Source organism: Oreochromis niloticus, linkage group LG11 (genome assembly GCF_001858045.2).
Source record: "Oreochromis niloticus isolate F11D_XX linkage group LG11, O_niloticus_UMD_NMBU, whole genome shotgun sequence".
Lineage (NCBI taxonomy): Eukaryota > Metazoa > Chordata > Actinopteri > Cichliformes > Cichlidae > Oreochromis > Oreochromis niloticus.
In genome coordinates this window covers 316,498-344,335 of record NC_031976.2, presented here as the reverse complement: position 1 = coordinate 344,335, position 27,838 = coordinate 316,498, and the positions used below count along the sequence as shown (strand labels likewise).

General features: G+C 42.5%; 1 protein-coding gene across 7 annotated transcripts in view; it reads left to right on the top strand.

The window, feature by feature from the left end:
- Window positions 1-27,838, top strand: part of ascc3 (activating signal cointegrator 1 complex subunit 3) — a 146,431-nt gene that overhangs the window by 73,557 nt on the left and 45,036 nt on the right. For all 7 annotated transcript variants that reach the window (XM_025911366.1, XM_005459407.4, XM_005459406.4 and 4 more), the window contains exons 11-14: window positions 5,912-6,076; window positions 16,161-16,337; window positions 16,437-16,508; window positions 17,970-18,104. In XM_025911366.1, the coding sequence (XP_025767151.1) occupies window positions 5,912-6,076; window positions 16,161-16,337; window positions 16,437-16,508; window positions 17,970-18,104 (549 nt within the window). The remainder of the gene's footprint in view (window positions 1-5,911; window positions 6,077-16,160; window positions 16,338-16,436; window positions 16,509-17,969; window positions 18,105-27,838) is intronic.

Genomic DNA, 27,838 nt, shown 5'->3' with positions numbered 1-27,838 from the left:
ATACAATAAAAAACTGCTGTAATGACCATAAATCCAGCAGCACCGAGGCCTAGTTTATGTTTTAAGCACTGATAAAACAGCCGTGGCTCCGTGTGCACAGCAGCTTATAATAAAATAAACCAGGTTTATTGAATGAGAGTAGTCACAAAGATGAAGAGAGAAACGAACGTGACTTTTAGAAACCTGTGTGAAAGTTTGTAAGGTGTGTGTGTTATGAAATGTGTAAAGATCACGAATAAGGAAAAAATCAACAATTCATCAAACGTACCCGGCACATCCAGATAAATGGCACAGCACAAAGACCCGTCTCATATAATGTCTAATGATATGGTAACAAGGTTTCCTTGGAAATGCTGCAGGAAATGTCACTGGTGTCTCCCAATGCTGAACATGTCTCAGCCTAAGTATTCCCAAAGGGGGAAACAGGCATTCATCTGTGCACCTGCCAGGATCGGTGAGGAACGTCAGCTTGGATGTAACTAAACTAATGTTTTCTGTCCACACATCAACACAGACTGACCATAAATCATGTGAAGCCGGCTCGTAGTCTAAGAATCCAATCAATCATATTTATACTGCACTCAGTAATTAGCAGCTCATTTAAAGAAACAATGGACTTGTCAATGAGTTTAGTTTTTTGTAGTAATTAAATCAATGGGTTGCTTTTTGGATCATTTCTGTGGTGATTCCCGACCGTCTGCATCCAGTAAGGCTCCTGGTCCTAAACCCTCGGCTGATCGGGGTGAATTGGTTACATATTTAAGCAGGTTGTCTTTTTGCCAGGTCTCTTTACTCTAATTCAGTAATTAATGTTTGAAAAGAACAATTTTTCTAGGCCACTTTATTTCTCATGTTTGGGAATTTGTCTGATTAAACTGTCACATTTGAGAAACCTTAACTTACATTTTCTTCTATGAAATATGAAGAATGAGTCAGTTTAGAGGGTTGATTGCAGTCCTAGAGCGATCATTTGATTAACTGGCTAAATAACACCATTAAGGAAAACAATTACATGTTTTCTCTGCACCTCCTCGTGTGTGTTTGTAAAGCAATTAAAAAAGCACTTTGGCCTTTGCTCCATTTGCCAGAGCCTCCATTTAAATTAACCGGTACGTCCAATTAGGAGCATGCGCTTCTTTTCCTGTGAGCGTGCCAGCCTCTAATGGCTGGATAGATTGATTTAAATGCAAACTAGAGGGAATTTAATGAACTGCTTTTACAGGAAGACTTTAATAGGAATTTGCACATCCTCCAACAGGTTCACACTCCATTAATTATGCATTGTAGTATTTTTTTTCCTTAAAGAGACAAATATTGCACTGGAAGCTGTAGATACGAAGAAGTATGCAGAGAAGCTTTCTGTTGTCATTTGATGCAGAGAGACATGCTGATGCTGTTCAATTTAATTAGTCTGAGAGGCAAACTAGCAGCGTTTATACTGATCATGCCGTCACACAGCACAGACTCACGTCATCGACGGGCACAGGGTACGTACTGTAACTCAGCACACAGTGGGACAGTCTAACATCTGTCATTACCTTTTATTACTGTGATGGAGCAGATCTGTGGGCAACTGGGCATTGACCACCCATCAATCTAAGATCATCTGTTGGAACGACGCTGCTTTGGTTTCAAACAGCGTGGGAATGAATCCACTCAGGGAAACTCCAGTCTTGGTGTGACCGATGTTCTAGATGTTTCCAGATCTGTTCGAGTAAACAAATACCAGCTGATTGATGTGTGTGTAAGCATTATGCCAGTGCTAGCACAGCTGATATATTCATTAGTGACTTTTCAAAGTGGGCGTGACCAGTGCTGTCATAATGTCACCAGGCACTGAGAGAGATGAGAACAGATGATGTGAAATCTATGAAAGTGCACGTTACCGTGACAACAGTGAAATAAATTCATGTAGACAGTCCTGCATCTCCCCGCTAAGTAACAATAATCTGTTCAGTTCTGGGTTTGTTTGTCTGTTGTTGTATTTTCGGTTCCGTTCATAAACTTGTGAGTTCTTCCAAAACCAGCGTTTAGCCAGTGAGTGTGATGGATGTGATTCTGTCTATCAGAGTTGTGTCAGCCGTTTAGGGATTTCAAGCTGTGGTGTGTTTATGGGCCTTCATCAGGTGACTGACCTTGACTGATGCTGATGCTTTGGGTCATTCTTACTTTGTGAAATCTTATCCAATCAGTTTCTTGTCCTCTGAGTTAAAGTAACACACCTTTGTCTTGGCTGTTGAGAACTGGTCTGGATGCTGTGAAGAGGTTTGTATTAACCAAGGACAGAATTTTAAAGTCATCCACTTAATTTGTGTTTTGTGATTTTTTTATTTAAATTGGGTGTTGCTGAGCTGGCCAGCACGTTCCTCCTCTTTACTGTACCAGACTGTTTATCTGACCACTCCTAACGTTTCTGTTGGCTTTACTTTGTTTTCTCAGCCTAATGAGGGCCTGCTTCTCTCACACTTGTGCTCATGCTGAGACTGAAGAAGTTTAACTCTCCAGCTCTCATACCTGCTTAGAATCAGTCAGGGAGCTGAAGGGAACAGCCTTACTTGTCGTCGTGTAGTTCTTGTTCAGCCTCTGACGGCGGGGGGACAGTCCTACTACACTGTGGGCACAAGCTGCTTCTTCCTTAAAGTTTGTCAGGATCTCTTTGAGGCCTGACTGAACACTTTCATGGCCTCACTAAACTCCCACTCTCGAGTCTTTGCCTCAGCAGGCCCAAAGCTGTAATCCAGCTGGCCCAGGTGACATTGTTTTCACAATGAGCTCACCCGAAACCCTGGCTGATTGTGACCCACACCCATTTTCACACCTTGGCTCATGTGATTATGTTGAGGATCATCAGGGGGTCCATTGTCCGTCTTTTGGGGGGACACTTCCACAGGGTTTAAATCTGGGACTCTCCACCATTTGACCCTAGAACTGAAGAAGCTTCTCAGGTGAGAGATGAAACGTCTTCAAGCAACTTAAAGAAGTCCAGACGCTTTTCTTTCCAAGCTCCTTAGACTACGATGACCTGGATGACTGAGAACCTTCACAGACAACAAGAGCTCTAATTCCTAGGATGGAGTGATGTAACCTACAAACACTTTTACATGTAAATACAGTGCTTTATTATACTATGAAAATAAGGTACAACTCTTCACACTGTCACTGTGTGTGGAGGTATTTGGGTATATGTGGTCCCCATAATGATCTTATATAAAGTGATCATTAGTGCTGTTGTTTTGCTGTATTCAGATTTCTGTCTACACATTTTTTAAATTTATTTATTTTGATGAGCATTCAGATCTCTGAATGAATCCAGAATAAAGATCTACCACACGAGATAAGGCTAATCAGAAAGGTATTGGCTGAAGCACGCGCTTATTGTGCAAAACCTTTAACAAAAGATCGTTTAGGAAGCAGCTCATTTACATCAGGCTCGAAGCAAAAGAGCACAGCAAAACTAAACTTCCACCTTAGATAAGTCACTACATTAAATTACATTTCATAACAATAATCGCAAAACAACCAAGAGTTTCAGTATTATTATTATTGCTCTTCTTCATTCATGATTTATAGAAAATGAACTACACCTTTTTAAGTCACTGTCACAACTATGCCACACGTTAACTCCTCTAACAGAAACAGATCTCTGCTCTGTGTTTGTCCTTTTCTTGGTTTGGTTTAAAACTGACTTCAAACAGCTTCTGAGCACTGCGGCCATTTTATATTCAGCTAAATCATAACATTTGAGGGTATTCAGATTAATAAGCAGGATGTTATTTGGTTCCATATAGCTTGATTTATAGTTCTTAGAGCTCTTTTTTGTAACTTGAAAATAGGAAGAGTATTAGTTTTACATGCATTAGCCCGTATCTCTAGACAATAAGTCTTATTTGGAAACAACAGAGAACAATAAAGTGTGTATAGTGATTTCTTGTTCAGGACGAGCTTTGTTTTGTAGAGAATAGCTTGGTTATTCTCTACATAGCTAACAGCTAATGGTTTTTGACATGTTTTGTTTTCACATGGTTTATATGAGACTTCCAGCTCAATTTATCATCAATTATCACTCCAAGACATTTATTTTTACACACTCTTTCAATTTCAGTTCTATCAACCCTGATTTTAGATACATTTTTCATTTGTTTAGTGCCAAAATAATACTTTTTTTTTCATATTTAATAATAACTTATTTACATCAAAACAGTTTTTTAGTATATTTAACTCCTTTCCCACTGCAGTCAGAAGTGTTGTAGGTTTTTACCTGATTAATACAGAGTGGATCATCAGCAAATAAAACACATTTATATATAATATGAATCATTCAGGGCCCAGCACAGAGCCCTGAGGAACACGTTGCCTTCAACTGATTAGATCTTACATTATTGATTTGCACGTATTGATCCAGGTAACTTTTCATCCACGTGTATGTGATCCCTCTTATACCATATCTCTCTAGTTTATTCATTAATATAGTATGATCTATGTTGAAGTGTGTAAAGCACCAACAGTATATTCCTTATTATCTATTGCAGTAAATATCCGCTCTGCAAGTTCCTCTAAAGCTGCATCGGTTATCACTTAGGAGATTATGTTTCTCAATATATTTATCAAGTTTATTAACAAATCATTTTTCTAAGATTTCTGAGAACTGTGGGAGTGGTGATATTGATCTGTAGTTGGTAAACTGACATCTCTCTGTTTTTATGGATGGGAATAACTGTTGCTGTTTTCATTTTGGAGGGAAACGTACCAGTTTGAAAGGACAGATTACAGATGTATGTGAAAGGTTGACTATTCTATAATACTTATAACTAATATCATGTCAGTACTGAAACAATCAGCGGACTTTTTATTTTTAAGTGTTTTCAGAACATCAAGTATTTCTCTGAGTTACAGCACCAATAAACATGGAGGACGAAATCTAATATGGACGTGTGCAGGTATATATGTATGTATGTCTATACATTGGAATAGTTGTGTTAAGCTATATAGTTTATGTCTTGCATATTTCCACAACCATATCCTTAATCACATAATGTGTATGCTGCTGTTGTATATAGTGTATTATCTTATTTATTTTTTATTTGTTTGTATTTTATTTGTATTTTTTGTATTTCCTTCTGATATCTGTACCTGAGCTGAGGTAATGCAAAAATGTCCCCGCCGTGGGATCAATAAAGTCTTATCTTATGTTTATTTAGTTCATTATTATTTCTTGACTCTGGAATTTCTTTTGCTACCTTAAAGCCAACATGTGTAACAGAATCATTCAATTAATTTGCAATTTCTTTAGTTTTATCAAGCACAATATCTTTATCTGTTCTAAAATATTCTGGATGATTCTTATTTTTCGAGCCTTTTTTGATTATACTATTTAATAACCTCCATGTTTCTTGTGTGTTACTCCTGCTTTGCTCCAATAATGTGTGGTAATATTCTTTCTTACTTGTTCTTACAATATTAAATAATCTATTTTTATATGACTTGTACTTTATTTCTGCATCTTTTGTCCGCTGTTTAATAATCTCTTATATAGATTATTTTTCTTTTTACATGCGTCTATCCCCTTTGTGATTCATGGCTTATTTGAGCTGTGATGCTTTCCAGTGATTTTCACTAAAGGACAATGTTTGTCATATAGTGAGATTACAGTTGACAAGAATGCATCATGTTCACTGTTAGTCTTCATTTACAAAAACCTCACTGTGTTCCTTTAACTCCGCCTGGAGGGCAGCAGTGGCTCGTGTCGTATCATGTTTGATTCTTTTGTTTAGTTTTTCAGGTTTACTGGTGTTGCAGTTCCTTTAGTTTTACTGGAGAAACATACATTTCATTATAGAACAAGTTCTTGAAGAAAGACAGAGGGGGAAAAGAAATGCACGATAATCTATAGAGGAACTTGTCCTGTTTTCAGATGTTGGTGACGACTCCGGAGAAGTGGGACGTTGTGACCAGGAAGAGTGTTGGCGATGTGGCTCTGTCACAGATTGTACGGCTCCTCATCTTGGATGAAGTCCATCTATTGCATGAAGATCGAGGCCCGGTTCTTGAGAGTCTGGTGGCCCGGACCATCAGACAGGTTAGTGTTCCTCCTCGTTCCTCCTACACTGAGGTCGCACACACAGTGGTGGAACAAAGTCTTTGTCCCGTCCTCATTTCATATTTTTCACTTAAATGTTTCAGATCATCAAACAAATTTAAATATTAGTCAAAGATAACACGAGTAAACACAAAATGCAGTTTCTAAGTGAAGGTGTTTATTATTAAGGGGACAAAGTCCCAAATGTGATGGCCCTGCTCTGGTATAACTCTGGGATCTCACGTCTTTGAAAAGCTGAGCAGTGATGAAAGGACTCCAGCAGTTAGTCAGCATTAGGGATGCGTACCTGTGTCCAGTGCCATGATGGCACCGGTTCTGACATAAACGGTAGTAACCAGACCAAAAAGCAGCGCACATTTCGGTGCTTTATTTCCTGAGACGTCATACACTTTGGATTCTAGCCAATCATTTTACCTTTGCAAGCGTAGTAGGCGGGGCCAGGTACGTACGTTCTTTTAGAGCAGAGCTACAGATTAAAAATGCCCAAGGCGAAGCGATCAAAAGTCTGGCTGTACTTCACAGCAAAAGATGCAAACTCAGCAGCCTGCAACAAGTGCTTTAAGCTGATACTGTCAAAGAAGGTAACTCCTCGAATCTGATGAAACACCTGGCGACGCATAGCGTTTTTGTTAAAAGCCGAGAAATGCGCCGTGTTTGATAGCTTGCTGCGAGACCTCACACCAAGCACATCTACTGCGGGTGTGGTGCCTGTTATCGGACCCGGAGTTAGCAACATCCCCCAAAAACCCGAAGAGTAGAGTCCTGGCCCCTAGCCCTGCCAGTGTAGCAGAAATGATGAGGATGATGATGGCAGCAGCAGCCGTTCTCCTCTGCGTGAGTAGCTTCATGTTGTTCGTGTGTAATTTACATTGAGTAGGCTAACCACATTATTACATTAATGCATGTAAGGTGAACTAGCAAACACCGTGGTAGTTGCATGCGGCTGTCTTCTTGTTTGATGGCAGATGCTCCCTTCACCCTGGCCAAAAAGGCTAAAATGACCAAAGTGGAAAACAGTTAAACATGAGAGGTTTTTGGACAAAGTTTGTGTTTTTTCCATTGTTTAAGCACTGCTTCCAGCCAAGAGTGAGACCATATATGCCCTATAGCTGCAGAAAAGGCTAACATTGTTATCTTTTTACAAAAGAAACAGCTGAACATGAGAGGTTTTTGGACAAAGCGTGTGTTCTTGATTCTTTAAGCATCGGTTCAAGCACCGTTTAAGCACCGGCACCGTTTCAAAAGTACCGGTTTGGTACTGGTATCAGATAAAACCTAAACGATACCCATCCCTAGTCAGGGGGTAATTCTTTCTGAGAGTCGGGTCTTATTGGGACCTTCTTCACCACCTCAGCGGTGTGCGTTTCCCACATCAGGTCCTCCATGACGCCTTGATGCATGCTCAATCATCCAGGTGAGAAAATCCTAAAATGTAGATTCTGTTCATCTGGATGTTTTCAGGGGTCCTCCCTGACTCTCTCAGACCTTCTCCACACAGACCCCATCGATGGTCTTTGTCTTTGTGGTCTTTGTGGTGTTCAAGACCAAGTTGTTGTTCCTACATCACGCTGTCAGCTGCTCCACCTCATCCCTGTAGGCGTCCTCATCCCCCCAGAAATGAGTCCCACCACCGTCTGCAAACTTAACAAAGGTGTTACTGTGGTGGGTGTGGAGCAGTGCAGCTCCAAGTGGGACAGAGCAGCATGGACGCTGTGGCCACAGTGTTCTCTGTAGGCAAAGCACATTACCTCATGTAGCTGATCCCACTTGATAATTTACATTTTTCATTAAATATACAGTCTTTGAAAAACAAGCTCAGATATTTGGTCTTTGTGTCCAGTGAGATAAACAGGTCCCAGTCATGTTTCAGATACATCCAGTCCTCTGGCATGTTGTTGCTGTGATAAGCAATCATCAGTGCACTGTCTGAGCTGCTGATTCCCTGTAATGATGACTGACGTGTGCAGGAAGCTACCTGGATATTTCACATAGCGAGTGATTATCCAACTGTAGAAAGAGACAGAACTTAATTTCCAATAAGCCAGTGTGATGCAGTGCTGTCACATGTCAGTTCATGGAGGAAAGTTAATAAGTGGAGAAGTCTATTTTTAGCCTGTCACTGACTCAACCTTGCGTCTTATTCTGTGAACTGCATGTGGATCCAGAAAAATCTGCCATAAATACCAAATACATTTCTGAATGTGTCCTTGGCCCTGAATGATCTGACTCAGTGTGCACCCAGTTCATGAAAGCCTTTAGATTTGGATCATACATGAAACACACAGCAGCACATGTAGCCTGTTGAGCATAAATATGCATCTAAACACAGTCTGTGGATTGTATACGTAAGAGAGCAATGAGAGGATGAAAAGACGACGATGGATAAATCTGATGTGTGTGTAAATCACATTAGCAGTGAGGCAAAGGAAGCTGTCCATATGCATGACTGCTTTGTTCAGTGGTGGTTATTTATAGCAGCTCTTAGAGTTAATAATTCACCTGCCTGGCCTGTAAACCATCATCAGCAGTAATATCTTATCATCGCCATGAATCTTCACAAAGCCAGTAAAGAAGGGTTTGCAGTTATATACAAACTGTTTCTCTATAAAAACACAATGAAATGAAGAAGAGAGAGAGAGAAGAAAAATAGATGAAGGTAGAGGAGGAATTCATTTTAGTGGGGCACAGTAAATCAGCATGCACCAATCAGAAGGTCAGTAGTTTGATTCCCAAAGTCCCAAAGTGTATTTGGGAGGATGCTGATCCCACAGTTGCTCCTGGTGTATTTGTCAGAGTGTGAGAGCACTCCATGAAATCTGTGTAAAGCCGTGAATGTTGCTCTAAGCGCTCAGTTAGAGTACCACATAGACCAGTCCATTTACCATCTTGCCCTAATGCAAATGTGATTGGAGTGATGAACCATTGACCAAGTGTTTGTGAGGAGGAGTGTGAAAATAGAGAATTGTGTGGTAAAGATGTCAGAGCAGAGAAAGCATGGAGCAGCTCTGAAACACAGCGGCAGGATGAGCTGCTGTGCTGTGCAGTGACTCTGACCTCTTTGGCGAGGTTAACCGCAAGGTAATTGAAAACTGGGCTGTACATGTGACCGCTGTTTATTCGGTTCACAGCCCATTTATCTGCAGGTTGAGCTGATATTACTGAAGAAGGGCTGACTGGGCTCTTTGTACACCTTGAAGTTGTGCTGCAGTGCACAAGTTTGAAGCCTCTTGACTGTCTGTGTAGTTGGCAGCAGACTGCATATGTGGTCAGGGCTTAACGATAGCTGTAGAATTAAACCAGAGGTATTAGCAGAGAAACATGGCGCTCATGGAAAGCACTGCGCCACAGCAGTAATTATGCTAGAAGTAGAACTTTCAAGGAAAAAGTTTTTTTAAGCACAGCAGGAAACCAGCGTTTGTGTTTTTATCCCTGGTGATTCTGTGCATGAAGGTTTAATCCCCACGTGACCGATGACATTCATTTACCAAATGCTTTAAAAACAGCTGCTCCAGTACCTGCTCAAGGCCCTTTGAAGGTGGCTGCTGATGGATGAGTTCTGATTCTACAGTATAAGGACTTAACTTACACCAAGAAAAGAAAAGCTTCACTGTTTCCACTTTTTATGCATGCTTAGTAAGTCAGTGGCTCTTATTGAAAACTCATTTTTCCCTGTTACTGTTACGCTGTACTGTTACTAACAAAGCACAACCCAAACTATTCCAGTGTGCTGCTACACCAGAGTGTGGTGATACAGTGGTTAGCACGTTTGCCTCACTTCAGGAGGGTTCCTGTGTGAACCCATTTGGAACATTTCTGTGTGTTTTGTCTGCTTAGGTTTTACTCCCACAGTCAAAATACAGAAATGTAAAGTGGGGATTCTAAATTGGAAAACTGACTACAAAGTTGTTCATTAAATATCTGTTTATTTCTATGATACTTTGCTAGGGGTGAAATAGGTGTTGGGTGGCTGGACTAGAGCTATTCTACTTGAGTATGTTCTAAGTTTTTGCCATAAAGCTGAACAAGGAGCCTCTTTGGGCTTGGTTGGCCCAGGGGTCTCCTGAAGCAGAAAATGGGTATTGCATGCCCAAAGGGCTGTGGCACTGGCAGTTACTGAAGAAGAAAAATAGAGTCTAAGCACAGTTAAGGGAGGCCATGGAGGAATACTTTGGGCAGCCCACAAAGAGGTTCTGGCAAGCTGTTCGGTGCCCTGGAAGGACTTGACACGGGCCATTTGCAGTCAGGAAGGACAACTGATGACCTGATATTGAGATGCTGTTGGGTGGTGGAAAGAGTACTTCGAGGAACACTTCATTCCTGTCAAAGTGTCCGACGAAGAGGAAGCAGAGCCTGAGGACTGTGGGAAAGTCTTATGAATTACACTGGTATGCTGGCAGAGGTCACTGAGGGAGTTGAGAAGATCCCTGCAGCCAAGGCACTGGGTTTGGGTGGAATGCTAAAGACTCTAGACATTGTGGGGTTGTCTTGGTTAATACACCTGGAGCGTGTGCTCCAGTTACTGAGGTATTATTCTGCCCAGTTTCCCAGGCAAAGTTTATTTCAGGATGCTGGAAGGGAACCTCCAGCCAACTGTCCAAACTTGGACCCAGGAGGAACAGTGCACATCCGGTCTGCATGTGCTTTGTAGACTAGCTTACGACCCTGGAGGCACCTGTACTGCAGGAGAATAGGACCCCTGCTGCTATGGGCCATTAGGTCCGTGTATAACCAAAGGTAGAGCTCTCTTGGCCCAAAGTCGAGCACCTTTTCAGTGGATGTTAAACTGTACCATGGTTGGCCCCTTTGTCCAATGCTGTTCTTGATTTTCATGGACAATATCTCAGCCGGAGTGCGTCCACTTTGGGAAGCTCAGAGTTGCATCTCTGCGGTTCTGTTGGGTTCGTCAGAGCATGACCTCCAGCATGCCGTGGAGCAGTTTGCACCATCAGCTGGGATGAAAGCCAGCACCTTAAGTTTTCTTGAGATCTTATTCATTAGTGATTAGCAGGAATGCAGTTTTTTCTGCATCCCAAACCTCACCTAAAATCATGAAATCTGAGAACTAACCAAAAGAGTAAGATCATAAATACAAGGCCCCTCCTCCAGATGGTGACCTGGCTCAGTCTTAGAAATAGGCTGAGGATCTCAGCCATCTGGAGCAATCTGGGACTCGAGCTGCTCCCTCAAGTCTGTCCAAAGAAGCCAGTTGAGCTGGTTTGGGAATTTGGTTAGGATTGACTGGATGGGATTGACTGGGAATGCTTTGGGAACAGGAAAGTGTGGCTGTGGATTTTTGGAATATCCTCCTTAGGCTACAGCCACGTGAAAGATTGTGGATGGATGGAGTATAATTCCCATGGTCAGGATGATGCATGGCTTGGCTTCTGCTCTGACGGTCTTCATAACTGTTTTAGTTTCAGATATGCCAAGCTGACCATGTATAGTGCAAACCCAATTACTGTGTGTCTCATTTAAGGCTGGTAGTGAAAATGGTTGCATAACAGTTGTGTAACAGTTGTGACTGATTTTGATTTTTATAACGTGCAGTGTTTCATAATTGATAACCGACGTTACTCCTGGAATGTCTTGTCATTTCCGAAAGTTGGAATTTCTCCCAGTCTTCCTGTGACTGAGAAACCTGACAGGAGCTCAGAGGGCTCTGCCAGCTCTGTACAACTGTAGTTATTACAAAGTAGAAGTGCTGGCTGTGTGTAATGGCGGCACAGGGAATGAAGTATTATACATAATGTTTAATTTGTTTATACTTGGTTTCTAATATCGTTTCCTGGGAGTTGCTGGGTGGCACCTCCCTTCCTGTAACATTAAACATGTTGTGAACATGGCAAAGTGATGGATCTGGGAGTCTGTCACTAAAAAGCAAGACTTAATGACTTTTTAATGACCCAATCTGACACTGTGACGAGCAGAAAACCTGCTTGTTTCTTTTTGTATGTACGTGAGAACTTGTTTACAACGTGTAGTCCACCCTCCAACAGAAGATTTTGGGTACCGAGCGCCTGGCAGACCTCCCCCTCTTCCTTCATCTCCCTGTCCAATTATTGCCACACCTGACAGACTGCTATAATTGTTTGTGCTGAAGGAATTACGCTGGCTGCTACTGATGCGCTAGGTGCTTAAGTTCACATCCTCACACACATTAATATGGAAATCCCTGTAAACTAAATATTTGTCCCCCTTTTTATGCAAATGTCTTAGAACCAAGCCAGATATTGCTTTGATGTTTTGCTTCGAAGAGCTTTAGTTTTCACTGCCTTTTCTTGGCTCCGTATAGAAGCTACCAATTATGCCCTGCATTCAAGATAAAACTCCCTCTAACCTTTATGAAAAAAGCCTTTAATGTTACTGTGCTGTACAGCTTCTTCTGTATGGTTTAAGCAGCATTTGTGTTCTACCTAAGCTCACAGGCACACCTTTTATTATAAGGTTCATTTAGTGGAATGCTATTATGTTTAATGCTAGAAGAATATACAGTTTTTATGAGTTTGTTAAGTTGGTTCACCCATGAATTTCACTGGGGCAGATGTAGAGATACTGTGCTATTATAACATGTACTTGTCCTTAGTGCGCTCTTGTAATAGGTTTCTGTTGAAGCCCCAGACATGCTCGTCATGCACTATAAATTGATCCATTAAGTTACAAACTGATTACATCACACAGAACAGTACTCAGACTGAGGTCTAGCTTTCTGTTTTGGTTTTCCAGCCTGAAGGTTGTGGTTGTATGGAGGTGCACTGCAATACTGACTTCACTGCTGCTCTGAGAAAACCTAGAGATGCCACAATACCACGTCTTTATACCACTGCCTTGACTGCCTTCTGGTACCAATCGTATGCTCCCTTTTCCTCTCTGGAACAATGATCTAAGTTCTAGATGCCACTGGAGACACTAACCAGCCTAGCGTCATCTATGTTACTCATATCTTATCTTCCTAAAAGGTCAGTTAAGCATTTTTATGCTGGTTAATAGATCGTATTGATACTTTTTCTCCTGTTTTCTGTTTGTTGTCAAGACGTCTGTGAAACAAAGATGGCTCTTTAGAAAGTGGGACATATTGTTAAATACAAAGAAAGACACTGTCAGGACAGTCAGGGGCAAACAGCCAAACACCATATGGAGCTCCATGGCACTCTCTGGTATCATTTCTCTTTCAGTGAGTCAGGAAATGCTAGCAGCTATATTTTTGAAAGCAGGACACTTACAGGAACAAACACTATCAATACAAGAAAGAGAGGACTCTCAAAGATAAGGCTGTGTACTCATGTTTATTAGTGCTATAATAGAAAAACTGTGAGAAAATAAAATAAATCATTCTACAATAAATGTATCTAAAAAGAGAATTAAGGATGTTTTAGGAGCCTGCAGTACTGATAACAGATTAACTAGAGGCCATGATTTGAGAGAAGAATAAAAAAGGAAACTGAATTTATTCATTATTATGTTCAACACTGTTTCACAGATCGGATTCAAAATGATTAAGTAGCTAGCTTTCACATTGTATCCATTTATTTCAGAGAAGGGAAACAAAGTAGCGCATGCCTCAAGAAAGGTCATTTATCAATGTGTAGCCACTTCCTCTGCTTCTGCAACAAACATACAACCTAGAAAATACATTGTAACATTATTATCCAGCCTTATAAAGCATGGTGTTAGCAGCACTAGGAAGAACTAATCCTCTTTAAATGATCTGTTTCAGTATTTGTGGAAAGACACTTGCTGAGACATAAACTGAAGCCAGTGTCCCAGTCGTGGCAGTGTAACCTGGTATTACCTGCACTCTGTTTGAGCTACAAGGATCTCAAACACACAAATGACTTCACAGATATTAATTTTATTCCACTCATTACCCACTCTCCTTTAGGCAATTGCTTACTTTAGCTGTTAATCACAATGACCTGATGTTTCCCTAAAATCTGATTTTTCCACAAACGTACCTGAAACAGGATCCAGAGAAGCAGTTCAATTCCTATTTGTGCAATATAAAATGTACTGCAGCCTCTTTAACTCTCTGCATAATGAGCACAGTGCATGTCTATAGTGTGGAGGCTCCGCAGCATTGCTGTGAGTGTGCAGTGAAGCCCTGGTTGGGCCGCAGGGATTGGTTAGATCTTATCTTGATAGGATGGTTTGACAGGTACTGCATCACATTAAAGGCCTTACCAATCTTCCCTGTCACTTCCAGCAGGAGGCATATAGATAGGGCAGCCCGCCCTCTCCACCAGCACCTTCTCACCCACGTTGATACACAACATATTGAATCTTCTTCGAGTTTCAAAGACAGATTAAAGACACTAAATGAGCATGATGTTTTTTTTGTCCCTGAAGTCAAGGACATAGTACATGTCAAAGCTACTTCCTCCCTCCCCTTTTGTCCTGTAATTGGTGCAATAGCAAAAGTCTTTTTTCCACTTTTTGAGCACAATTCTTGACCCAGCCTGCATCAACGTCTTTGGGCTGCAAAATAAATTCAGCCCTAAATCTCTTTACAGCAACAGACAGTTCTTAATTTTTATGAACTGAATTTATCGGCGCTTCATCAAGTAATGACCTTCAGTTTGCACTGAGGTACTTTGAAGCCAAGTGCAAAGATGACAGTCAAACCTGCAGCGCTTTACTGGTCAGCTGTGGTAAAGAGAGAGGTGGCCATGGATATAGGGAATATCAGTCATTATGCAAATGTGCTGTTTATAAGGTTGGAAACCTGCAGACAGCTGAGACTGAAGACGTCACCTGATGGTGATGAAACGTTTCTCCCACTGAAAACTTCCAGATGAACAGAATCAACTTCTGAGGAATATAGGGAATAGTCCTGGGACATTTGTGGTTTCAAACCATCAACCCTGTGCAAACCACTGCCACCTGAATCTCATCTGCCCTATTTGAAATATACAACAGAAAACCAACAAAAAAATGACATTAAATGTTAAATAAAAATGTAAGATTTAATGTAATTTAAACTGAATTGGTGAGCTGTCATTTGTGAACCCTATTCCTCTTTTTGGAAGGAACTGTTGTCTCTAAGTGACTATTTGAGTACATTCTAGCAAAGATGCAAAAGGAGATGGTGAAAGCAGCATATTGTATACTGAGTAACAAGCATTCCATCCTCTCTGTGGTGAACTGATCATTGTATTTTTTATTGGACTCTGCTTTACGTTGATTCGTCATATTACTCATTAACATTGCAATTGTTCTGACAAAATCTAACAGATGATATCACTGAATGTATAAATGGTATTGAATATTATACAGGAGCGTGGTGAGAATCACACTGTAACCTCTGTAATTTGTTAGTTTTTTGTAAATGTGTTGACACCTATGAATGATTTGGACCCCACACAGCGATGGGGTGACTGTTTCCTTTCTTATGAATAAAATAAAGTTCACCATCAGTAACATCACAGCACCCACCCAGCTGTATAGAAACTCCGTCATGCTAGCTAGTACGCAGTACGAGTTATTGTAACTGACTGTAAAAAGTCAGCATACCGAAAATAAACTCCACCTAAACTTGGTTTATATCTGACCCAGATAGACTGCAGGTCATAACTTCTTACCTGAAGTTCAGTTCACCTGACACTCGGACCGACGGCCGCCTCGGGTCTCTCCTCCTGCCTCCCCTTTCCCTCATCCACCTGCTGGCCTCTGTGGAAGCTACTCCATAGACACCACCAAATAACTGAGATATTTTTACACATCAGCCAGCATCTGGCCAATCCACCACCTTTCATTGTTTATACCGTTACAAAAGAAAGAAAAAAGAAAAAAAAATAATCGGCCCATAAAAACGAAAAATCACCATTGATGGTCAGTCCAGCTATGGTCGTGCCATCAGTTAACCCTTCGTGTGCCAGCTGTGGCACGCGTGCCCAGGGTTGCCGACCCCTGTTCTAGCCAGATGCAGAACTAGTGCAAATGAGTCAGAAAAGATGAGAAGGTGGCCTGCACCTGTAAAACTCCTATTATTTTAACCTTTCTCTCTGCCTAGATAAAACCCTAAGATGGAATCGAGTCTAAGTACAACAGTATGTTGTTTTGGCTTTAGGTGGAGTCCACCCAGAGCATGATCAGGATTCTGGGACTGTCTGCTACCCTGCCTAACTATCTGGATGTGGCCACCTTCCTACATGTCAACCCATTTATTGGTCTCTTCTTCTTTGACGGTCGCTTCAGACCAGTGCCTCTGGGACAGACCTTTGTTGGCATCAAAACCAATAACAAGGTATGAACATTTAAGAAGTCTTTGTATGTACAGAAAAATTAGACTGGTAATGTTTAGCTGTGATTGTATCCTGTTCACTGTGCTTTCTGTCCTGTTCAGATCCAGCAGATCCATGACATGGAGGAGGTTTGTTATGACAAAGTTCTGGAACAGGTGAAGGCAGGTCACCAGGTAAGGGCTTTTCTTTGTATTTGACCCAGGTGTGTGGGCTTTGGTGGGGACACAGGATTCATCAAGCCGAGGGCCGTGTTATACTGTGTGTAACTGTGTGTAACCGATGGACTGAGCTCCATTGTCTTTTGGATTTCTTTATGCCTGAGGCATACAGTCTCTACTGAGTCTGGTCCTATGAAGAGCAGATTACTTAAGCCGTTATCATATTCGATGAATCCCTTTTCCCTCAGCGTACGTGTATTTGGCTTTTGCATCTCTTAAGTCAAAGTAGCATTTCTCAGCTCTTTAGTGCCCGTGCTCTGTTAAAGAGTCCTTTTTACTGCATGCATGTACTTCCTGATTGCTTTAGACCAGGGGTCCCCAATCCCAGTCCATGAGGGCCGGTGTCCCTGCAGGTTTTAAATCTCACCCTGGGTCAACACACCTGAATCACATGATTAGTTCATTACCAGGCCTCTGGAGAACTTCAAGACATGTTGAGGAGGTAATTTATCCATTTAAATCAGCTGTGTTGGATCAAGGACACATCTAAAACCTGCAGGACACCGGCCCTCGTGGACTGGGATTGGGGACCCCTGCTTTAGACCTAAAACTCAGCAGCATGCATGCTTCCTAACACCACCTGTGTGGAGTGATGTTGGTGTAGCTCCACAATCTTTTCCTCCAAAATATTTCCCTGAACTTTTTCATGAATAGCAACCGTGCTGCAGTAAATATTTTGTGTGAACCTTTTGGAATGAACACCTGTTATCTAAATTCTCTCAAGTCCTTATCTCCCCCGGTTTTACCTCCCCTCCTTCCCCATCCACCCACCCCCTCCACTCATTCTGCTTCCACTCTGCAGCCTCTGAAGGCCTGTTGGGAACAGCAGAGCTGTGAATTCAGACTTTACCATTTAGCTTCCATCTGCTGCAGGAGTTGAACAGCCTATTGAGGACTGTTGTTATCCTGTCTGCATCTTTTTTCCAAGTGTGCCCACATATACACTCCGGTTTTCCGTGCTTCCCCCTCTTTGTCCCATTCCTTCCCTCAGAGGCAAACCTGATATGAACTTTTCTGTAGTCTTTGACGACATGTAAGCCGGTTTGATTGTCCAAAACATAAACGTGCTGAGTACATGTGTTTGTGATTGGACGGTTTCACTGCTACAGTCTAGGCAGAGTTTACTGCTCAGCCAGCGATCCTCCTCCTTCTTCTTCTTCTCTCAGTAATGAATTGTCAGGAAGTGGCTGTGACATATATTAATTGACGTGATTTTCTTTAAGACCCCCCCAGGCTCGTCTGAGTGTCTCACTGCTCTGTTCCAGCTGTATGAACTCAGCGTGGCTGTAACAGTTCTTCCTGCTGCTTCAGTGCAGTGCAATCTGTACAATCTAAATGATACTTATTAAAGCGTCTCTGTATATCACTGGGCTGTGTTAATATTCTGGTTTGTTGAAGCCGTGTGTTTGTGCCCAGGTGATGGTGTTTGTCCATGCTCGTAATGCCACAGTGAGGACGGCCATGGGGCTCATCGAGATGGCGAAGAACCGTGGAGAGATTTGTTTCTTTCAACCAGACCAAGGATCAGACTATGGCCAGTGTGAGAAACAGGTAACAGGAACAAGTGTCCGCACATCGTTTCATTTTATGTGATTATGTTCAGCGAGAACCTTCAGATACATCTAGGAAATGTTGAATGCATGCATGTATGTAGCTGATTAAAGACAGCACAGTGCTGTCAGAGTGTGTGATGAGGTATTTTTAGATTCAGCATTTTCACAGCCTGGAGGTTCAAGTGGGGCAGACCTGCAGAGCAGCACATCACAAGTTATGGAGTAGCGTTTTGCAGACTAATTGGAGAAGAAAAGTGACATTCCAATGAGCAGTGTCTGTACTTTCATTTACTCCAAGACAAATACTTCATGAGAGCAAACAGGAAAACGCAGCAACATCAACACTGCCAGGAATATTTAAAAAGCTTCAGGTTTCACTGGTAGGTTGATTAGCGGTTTGATTAGTACGCTGCTTGCACATGAGCCCATAGCCTAGTGCTATAATCGGGCGTGCTCTCTAACAAACTTCTGTCTGGTGATAGACTTTAGGAAACCACATCGTGTGTGTTAGATGAATATAATGCAGTTTGCAACAGAGAATCTGGTTTTCTGAAGCAGACCAGGGGGTTCTACACGCTGCACGGCTGTGGGACGCCGTCTGGCAACCATAAGGTAATATAGAGGAGAAGCACGGGTTTCTTTTTCCCTCAACACTCTGAACACATTTAGCTTTGACTCCATAATGCGTGCGAGCGCAGGCGTGAGGGTGGAACACTGATGGCGTGCGTGCGTGTAATTAATGGTCTTTGTGCTGTGAGAGTACACAGAGGTGGAGCTATATTTTCCCTCCGAGGACGGTCAGTCAGATGCCAAGTCCCATATTTAAATCTCCTGCCTGGGAAGGCAGAGTGATAAATTTAGTAACCTTTTCCTCTGTTCCCTGGGGCTGAGCCAAGATTGATGTGTCTCTAATCTTCTTTCTATTTAAATGGGTTATGTATACAAATCAGATCACTTTTCATGCTTTCTAAAACTGGAAATAGCGACGAGAGATTACGTCGGGGGACTGAAACGATGCGTTGTGGCCTGGTTAGTCTTTGAAGCAGTACTTAAAAAGCAATTGTGTAACTGTTCCTTTAGTTTCTGTGCACGCATGAAGTTTTATGTGCACCAGCTGAAAATGGTTTTGCCTGTGTCCCAACATAATGAGTATTATCCATTCCATTAGTTCATCTTTGAGTGTTTGTCAGTCAGACTTGCTCTGGTGAAGGAAGGGGCACAGGGCTGACTCGACTCTAAGCCCACACAGAGATAATGCACTGCTTATTTGCACACTGCAAATTGCCCCACATTAATATTTATAGATGTTTTTTTTAATCTCCAATATGCATATGCGGTGAATAAAGCCCCTATAAGGTCAGACGTATAATCAGCGTTTATTTATCCAGCTTTAAAAGTCGCTCTATTTTCCCGTCTCCTGTCCGTAATATTTAATTGGCTTTATCTCAGGTTTGGAGAGGCTGTCAGTCAAGCTCGGATATCTGAATGTGCCCACTACAGTCTAATGTGGTTACACAGGACGCGTGGTGTGCTCTTGAATGAAAAGAAATTCTCAAGAGTTTTTTAAAGAACAACTTTAGATCCATGCTGTTGGATCATGTGTGTGTATTCTTGGCTTTACAGTTCTATGTTCTAAACATGAGTGGGGCCGGTGAGGTGTGGCATCGTCTCACTAAAATAAAGAAGAGCTTCCCTGAAGAGGCGTCGTTTAACTCTCCTCTGAAAGGAGATTTTATTCATGTCTCCTGTTCAGCGTCTCTGGAGTCAGCTGTTAGGTCCAAGTGATGTTACTGATGTTGGGAATGAACAGGGGCGGATCTACAGGCATTGTCTTAGGGTGAAAATCAAATGGGGGCCAAATCAAAGCCTTTTATTAAAAACACATATGCAGGTGTTACATGTGGTTCAAATGATTCAGTGCAGTAAATATACACGTTTCTATAACTGAATTATTTTCTGTAGCCCACATAATGAAACATCTCAGTTACATAACACATGTACATAAGTATGTAGCCCAATAAGTATCAGATCCAGGAAGCTGCACAGCATGGGCCGGTTATTTACAAACACAGGGAGAACCGAAGCTTCACTGTTTTTGTTAGAAAAAATCTAATTGTTGCTTAAATTTACACAAAGTGTCAGAAATCATGAACAGAAATGTAAACCTCATTTTTCAGGATGTGTTGGGTTCACCCTCTGGGGAGCACGATGTACCCGGACATTTTTGCTCCTTCTTTGTATTTCACCTTGTTTGCCTTGTTCGGTCTCATTTCATCAGCTCAGCCTCACATGTCTGAATTTACACTGATTGTTTCGTTGACATGCTGCAGTAACACAACTGATCTAAAGTCACACAAAAACATAAAATCCTAGTGCTAGTTTTATTTTTTTACAGTAAAACCCACAGACATGTTTAGTAAATTATTTTAATAACTTGGAATGCAAACATAAACGTATGCACACATTTTGTAAACCAAGTTCTAAACAGCTATTTATCTAAAAAGCCAATACATCTGGCAATTTTAAAATTTTGTACAACCACTTAAAAATATTCCTATAACTAAAGTGCGAGAACAATCATGTGTCACAATAAGATGCACCGCAAATTATTTGTGCCAGTAAAAACAGTTTGTTTGTCTGCCAAGCCGATTTCTTCTGTCTTTGTTCTCACACTGTCCTTTTTAAACCGGTGCGTCTGCACTAAACGTGACGATAGTATTTAGAAAAAAGCATGGCTCACATATACTTTTAATCATAACTCTGGGTTTAATGGCCTGTCATTAAAATTTAAAAACTTGTATGTTCTCTGAAGTCTGAACTTTCTACACACCTGAAACAGAGACTCCGCGTGGCTGCAGCTTGTTGCTGTGTCAGCTTAAATCAGTCATGTGATTTGGAGGTGCGGCGTGTCCGTGGACCCCAGGGGGTTAATAACACTCACCTTCAGTCCATTTCCAGAGTGTAACAACCACCTGTGTGAAATCTGAAATGCCCACGGTGTTGATTCAGATGTGCTCTGGGACAATCATAGGCATCGTTGCTTATGTAATATATTCAGTGTTAACTGTAGCCAGGCTCAAAGTGTTAATGCTGTCATATTTTAATAAACAACAGTGTTGTATGCAAAGCTAGGGTGGCACATGCCACCCCATGCCACCCCTCTAGATCCGCCCCTGGTAATGAACCTAATTAGTTTTCAGACATTGCGTTTTTGCATACACTTCATGTAGCGTTAACAAATATTTGGAGCCAGCTGTTATTTTTTTCCTGATATTGTCATGACTGTGCCGGTGTGCAGAGTGTAGCAGCAAATTAAAACAAAGAACAAACGATACGTCCAGAAAATACAGTCATAAACTCTCTGTTTCCACCTACTGGCTAATATGTAACCAATATCTACAATTTATTCATGTTTGTCTGTGTATGTGTGTGTTTCCATAATTCTGATCAGTTTCTGGATGAGGCTCCATGTTTATGATAACAGAATGAGATATGCTGGGATAAAGTGCTTTACTATATAAACATGAAATATTTCTGACTTATAGATACAAAGTCTCCCGACCTCCTGATACAGCTGAATTTCAAACATAAGTAAAGGTGCCTTCATTAATGATTTTGTGCTGTAGCAGAGTGTGAGTGAGGATGATGAGGGAATATGTCACCCTGGAGTTTACTGAAGAGTTTGGAGAATATCATCTACAGATGGATTTATTAGGACTCATAAAAACGAGACACATTCAGTGTTAATGTGGGTTCATCGACTGTAATGAATTCTCTTCTTCTTCATTAATAATATACAGTGTTGTAGACAGTACAGTACTGTGCAGGAAGTGCTGCTGTTGCTTTATCAGTTTTGAAATCCATCACTTGATAAAATGAAGTATCTGAATCGCAGATTAGAAGAAACATGTTTGAATAGACAATAAATGAGAAGACTTGTGTTTGCAGCATAAGCTGTGTGCAGGAAACCTGAAGCTCTCACCTGAGAGGATTCAAAAGCCTATTTCACTTTCATTTACTCGACTTTGACAGTCCGCGCTCTCCCCTGCCCCCCTCACCCCTCTCAGCGCCCCCACCCCATGGTAAGAATCCAGTTGTGAGACATGAAACTGTGTGGCTGCTTCCAAAGGAAAGGCAGAGTTATTATGGAGGATAAGAGCCACCTAGTGGCCCCGTGAGTCCATTACACTTATCATTCTACAGACCCGTCATGTTTCTTGACACAGAGTGGGGGGGGTAACACCCCCTTTCACACTTTGGCAAACAGTGGTGAGCTCGGCATGCCGGAGCAGTGTTTGTCAAAGCATACGTTCACATTAACTGAGAAACCAAATTACTGCTAGAGAACGGTAACACGAGTGTATCGGCACAGCTTTGCTGCTGAGGACGACTCGCTTCTCTTTGAAAGCTCGCTCTTCTCTGGCCTTCAGATGTGCTGCTTCCCTGTCATTTTGTTTGACAACATACACAGATGCAGACACACTCACGCCTCTGAGTGCAAAGCCTCCAGGGACTCTACAGCAACACCCGACTGTGCTCATTAATGTCTCCATTTTCTTTCATTTGGTGCTATTTTTACAAGTCGAGTCCACTGCTGCTGCTTTCGTTGTGACAGATCTGTGACAGCCTGTCACTGTGCCCAACCAGTTACCCACTGCAGTGATCAACAACAATGAGCCGCACCTGAAACGCTGCTGGAAGCAGGAGTGACACCGTGGACTGACAGCACAGAAACAGCAGCCTTAAAAACAAAGGCAGCTTTGTCCAACAGTGTGAAGGGCTGCAAACGCCCAGCCTCTTCTGTTTGCAGCTCATCTGCAGTCTCATAGCCTCAGGGAGCAGCCTTGCATGTTATCATGGCACTGCATAGTCCATTTTCCTGTTTAATTGCTTCTTCATCAGCATTTAAACAGCTGACTGGAGTGTTCACTGTTTTGCTGTGCCACCTACAATGTTCAGGAACAAAGGACCAGGATCATAGTTGTCTTCAAGCAACAGTCCTGAAAAAGACTTGTGTGTTACATGACCATCATAAACCATGTCTTTATATGTTGTCACCTTATTTTTCAGCAGTGTTGAAAAACCCGTGGCTACAGTGGGGGGACGTGTGCTCACTAACAGTGGAATGAGCAGTGTCTGTACTTTCATTTTAAGGGAGAGAGCATCAACCAAAATACACACGTGTTAGAGTTGGGCACATTTTCATGCCATGGAGTGAAATAAGTATTTGATTAAATAAGTATCCTGTAGTAGGTCATCAGCCCTGCTCACATCTCAGGAGAGAGTTCCTCTACATCCACCTCTGGCACCTTGAAGCTTCAGCTCCTGAAGTCTCTGTAGTCTGTAGGCTGGCCGGGAGGCTCCACGATCTTAGCATACTTCTTGTTTAGCTCCTCCTTTGTGTCCTGGTCCTTATCATGCTGATGCATCCACCACAGATCTTCAGTGTTCTGGCTGAAGGTTCGTGTCCAGGATTTTATACATGACCCTGTCATTGCCCCCTCATCCAGTGAAGTCAGCATCATGCTTCCACCTCGGGGCTTGACTGTGGGGACACTGGGATTTTGTCTTCCCCCAAACATGGCGGGTCGACTTGATGCTCAGGTTTGGTTTCATCTGACCACAGCACCTTCTGCCGAGCCCTGACCGTGTGCCTCCTCGATCAGGGGCAGCTTGTGAACACTGCAAACTTCCAAACCATTACAGCATGCTGTGTTAGTCATGGTGTTTATGGAGGCTGTGGTAACCTGTAGATCAGTAATCAGCTCCTTCTGTGTGCTCAGCTTTGAGTGGATCCATCCTCATGAGTGAGTCCAGAGGTGGTAGCTGCCATGAAGGCAGAAACTGACACAGTGCTGGATTTACCCGACTGAAACTTTTAACTTGGTCATCGCCAAAAGTGTAAAAGTGACCGTACGTGGGCTGTGATGTGAGAGGAGGAGGTGATAGCAGTAAGGAACATCAGAGTAACTGCTCTTAACATCATTTAAAGGACCCATTTTTAGACTGGAAACCAGTCCCAGCTGGGCTCTGTTTCTCTTGTATTGTTCTAGACTTTGCCTCACGGCAGGTTCAGCGTGCCGCAGTAAGATGGAATCAGCCAATTAAATCCTTATTTCACACGTCTGTCATGTTTCTGTGTGCTTACAGCAGATGGTGGTGAGGGAAGTTTAAAAGATTTAAGAACTCTCTCACAGAGATGTCTGATCTCATCCTACTGTTGAACAGCATTGGTACCATCTCACGTACAACATGTGCTGATGACCACGTTGGGTAATATAGTGAAAGTCTGACAACAGTGAGTACCGCGGTACGACGATGAGGTTACTGCTCCAGACGTCTGTTTGTGTGACTGTGATGCTGCGACATGTGACCACAGACAGTGTGTTTAATAACCATGAAGGCTTTTACTGAACGCTGCCTCAGAGACCAAACACGTTTCTATCAGCACACTGACACCTTCAACTGTTCTTCATTCTTCCTGTCTGATATTATTCACCAAATACTAAACTGTTACTGGATTATTGCTTTACTCATTAGATAGCACTGACTTTATTGGTACATATTTACTGTTTACTCACAGTATGAAGTATAAAGTGCCACCAGCAGCTGGAGTATTTCCTGTATTGATCATCAATACGATATAAAAACAGCTGAACGATATGACAAACTGGATAAACTGTGCTCCTTCTCTCTGGACCTACAGCAGCAGGCAGAGAGGTGAGGTGTGGTGGTCGTAAGTGGAGACGTATCCTCTGCCTCTCTGCTGCCTCTGCGGCACTAACAGCCGGTCTGCTGGAGCACCAAACATGGCCATCAAGGGCCGCTAAGTGAATCCACTATTAGCCATCATGGCTCAATACAGCAAAGTAAATGAAGAGTGTGTGATAGCAGCGGGCTGTGGGAGAGCCCATTCACCACAGATCACAAGTATCATTTGTCACATTTTCACTGTGATATTTGAAATCTCAGCTTTGAAGCTGGAGTGTGCTGCACAAAAATACTGTGTGTGTACCACACGCCTAACGAGGCTTCAGTAATGTGCGCTACCACTCAAAGCACCAGGGATGTGCAGAGATGGGCTGTCACAAACTTGAAACCCGTTTTACTTAGATGTAGGCAGTCTTTGAATGTTGGGCTAATTTAGTTTAGCTGTGGTGTAAGCTGATGTTCGTTCCATGAGCATAGGCGTGAGAGACGGTGAGTGGAGCTGGCAGCTTGCTGTCTGTGTACCGACGGAGCTGTGCAGCAGGAGCTGCAGCCAGCGGCAGGCCTAATGGAAGCTGATCAGGAGCTTAGGTCACTGCCATCTCAAATATAGTCATGGCACAGCAGACATCAGCACTAACTCACCTTAGATTAGAGGCTGGAAGCATGTCTGTAACACACTCTGACACCTCAAGAAGAAGCCTCAGCCACAGCATTTCAATTACCTGCCTCCCCAGGAAAGTGCACAGCCTTACCCCGAAGACTCCACCGCACGCTGTCAGAGAAACCTTCATGTTCCTCAGGAGAGAGGCTTCTAGTGTTTCTGCTTCACCGATTCTAAAAGAGATGCTCTCATTTATTAATGCATGTAATATATTAGTTTGTTTGTTTGGGATGAAAGGACTGATTGAGCCCAAATCTCCCGTACGTGCTGGACGCCTGCAGTTCCCACAGATTCGCATGCACTCGCTTTCCTAACTAAATAATACAACTATATCTGCTTTGTGGTGGTAAATAATCAATAATCAGTTGGTCATCTTGTGGACGGACAGCTCCACCTTCTTGAACTGAAGGTAGCCACAGTAGTCCTTGTTCTATAATAGCACATGGACCAGTTCTCCAATGCAGCTTCACACCCAGCCGACTGTCTTCCTCCCTTCTCCGTGTTATTGTAGGTACCTGACAGTATGAAGCAGCTTGAGGCAACTGTATGAATAAAATTTAACTGAATTTAATTGATTGAGAAACGCTGGGCTGTGAAATCTATATCATCTGATTCATACGGTTTTCATATTTAACAACTACTCAGTGAGCAGACGGCCCAACACAGCAGAGTCACCTCGTCAGGCCAGGACTCTGCAGTCTGTTCACACCTACAGGCCAGTGGGCACTCTTTCAAGGATGTACAAGGATCCTGGAACGCTGGTTTGAGTGCGGAGTCAAGGAGGGAAAGACCATGTCTGAATGGAGCAGGGGGCCTGAGGCTACATCTGTCTCCATCTTACGATGCTGTGATTGCAGCCGTTCGCCTGTGGACTCTCTGTGAATGGTGGAGAAGCATCTAGACGCTCAGTGGGGCCTCATGTCATGTGGGATAGGAGCGCCGCTCTCAGAGGGAAGACTTTAACTTATGATGAAATGTGATTACTCAGAAAAACAATTGTATTTATTTGTAATGAGCATTTTGAGGCGTGATGACACTAACCCTGGCCAAGACGAGCACTAACAGACCCCACTGATCCCCTCAGTGTGTGGTTGTATCACTGCTGTGTGTCTTTAAAGCATCCTGACGTTGGTGTGGTTGACTCAGGAGTCGGGCAGAGAGGGAGTATGAAGGACACACACCAGTGTGTTTCCATGTGTTGCTGTGACTTCTGACCACACAGCTCAATGTCCACACTCAGCTGTGGACACACGTTTGACACACAGGGACATCCAAACGTACTGAAAAGCTCTTGTAATGAATAATTTCAGGGTGGATTGAAGGTTCTGTTAGCCGCCATCTTGACTTAGTGTAGTTGAAAGAAACCAGGAATGTGTTTCAGGCTCAGTGAGCGTGTAGAGGAAGAACCCGTCTCTGATCCGTCTGCAGACTGTCACCACGGACCTTTGTGTGGATCATTAGAAACAAAGTCGTTTATGTTACAGCTCAGCTGTTCTGAGATCACACAGAGACCAACAGCATCACAGCCTTCCTCTAAGTCTTCCTCAGCACCCACTTCCACTCTTGTCACAGTGTTTATATAGAGCTTCGTTCTTCCAGCACATTAGAGCAAGTGCAGTTACAAAAACCATCAGCTGCTGTAATGAAACTCTCTCTCATGATGACTGCGTACAGACTGAATTTAAGGGTTTGAAAATTGAAACCAGTGTGGGAGTTTTTAAACGTGCACTCTTGTTAATGGCCACACTGGGAAATGCCACTGGCTGTAAAACACATAAAAACACGCCTGTGTGGAGAGGCCTTACTGCTCACTCAGTGTATGACCTGAGGAAACCCTTTGTGTGCGCTCATCATTGCTTTTATTAATAGTGATGTCATTTACAGAGAAACAGGAGAGAAAGCATGACTGAGGATGTGACTGTGCGTGGATCCTCAGCGAGATCCTCCGGTTTCAAAAGTCAAGATGCTATCGAGGTTCACAGCAGGACTCTGCAAACCCTTATTCAAAGTAAACTTTATTTGTCATCTCTGCTATATTCAGCGCAGCAGACAGAGACTGAGACGGCGAGGCTGCGGTTACATCAGTGCAAAAAAACCTGATAAATATACACTTAAGACTCAGAGGATCAAAAGAAATTACAATTTAAAGACATTTACATTTTACAGTTGACAGTTTAGATGAGGATCATGTGGTGATGTCTCACTGGATATCACAAAGATGACATTTGTGAGGTGTGTTTAACACAGACGTTATCTCCTCAGTCACTGATCTAAACCCAGAGAAAGGCTCAGCATTGATGAGACGGTGAAACCTGTGGGTGAGTAGCCAACTCCAGTGTCTCCAGTTTGGGAACATAACG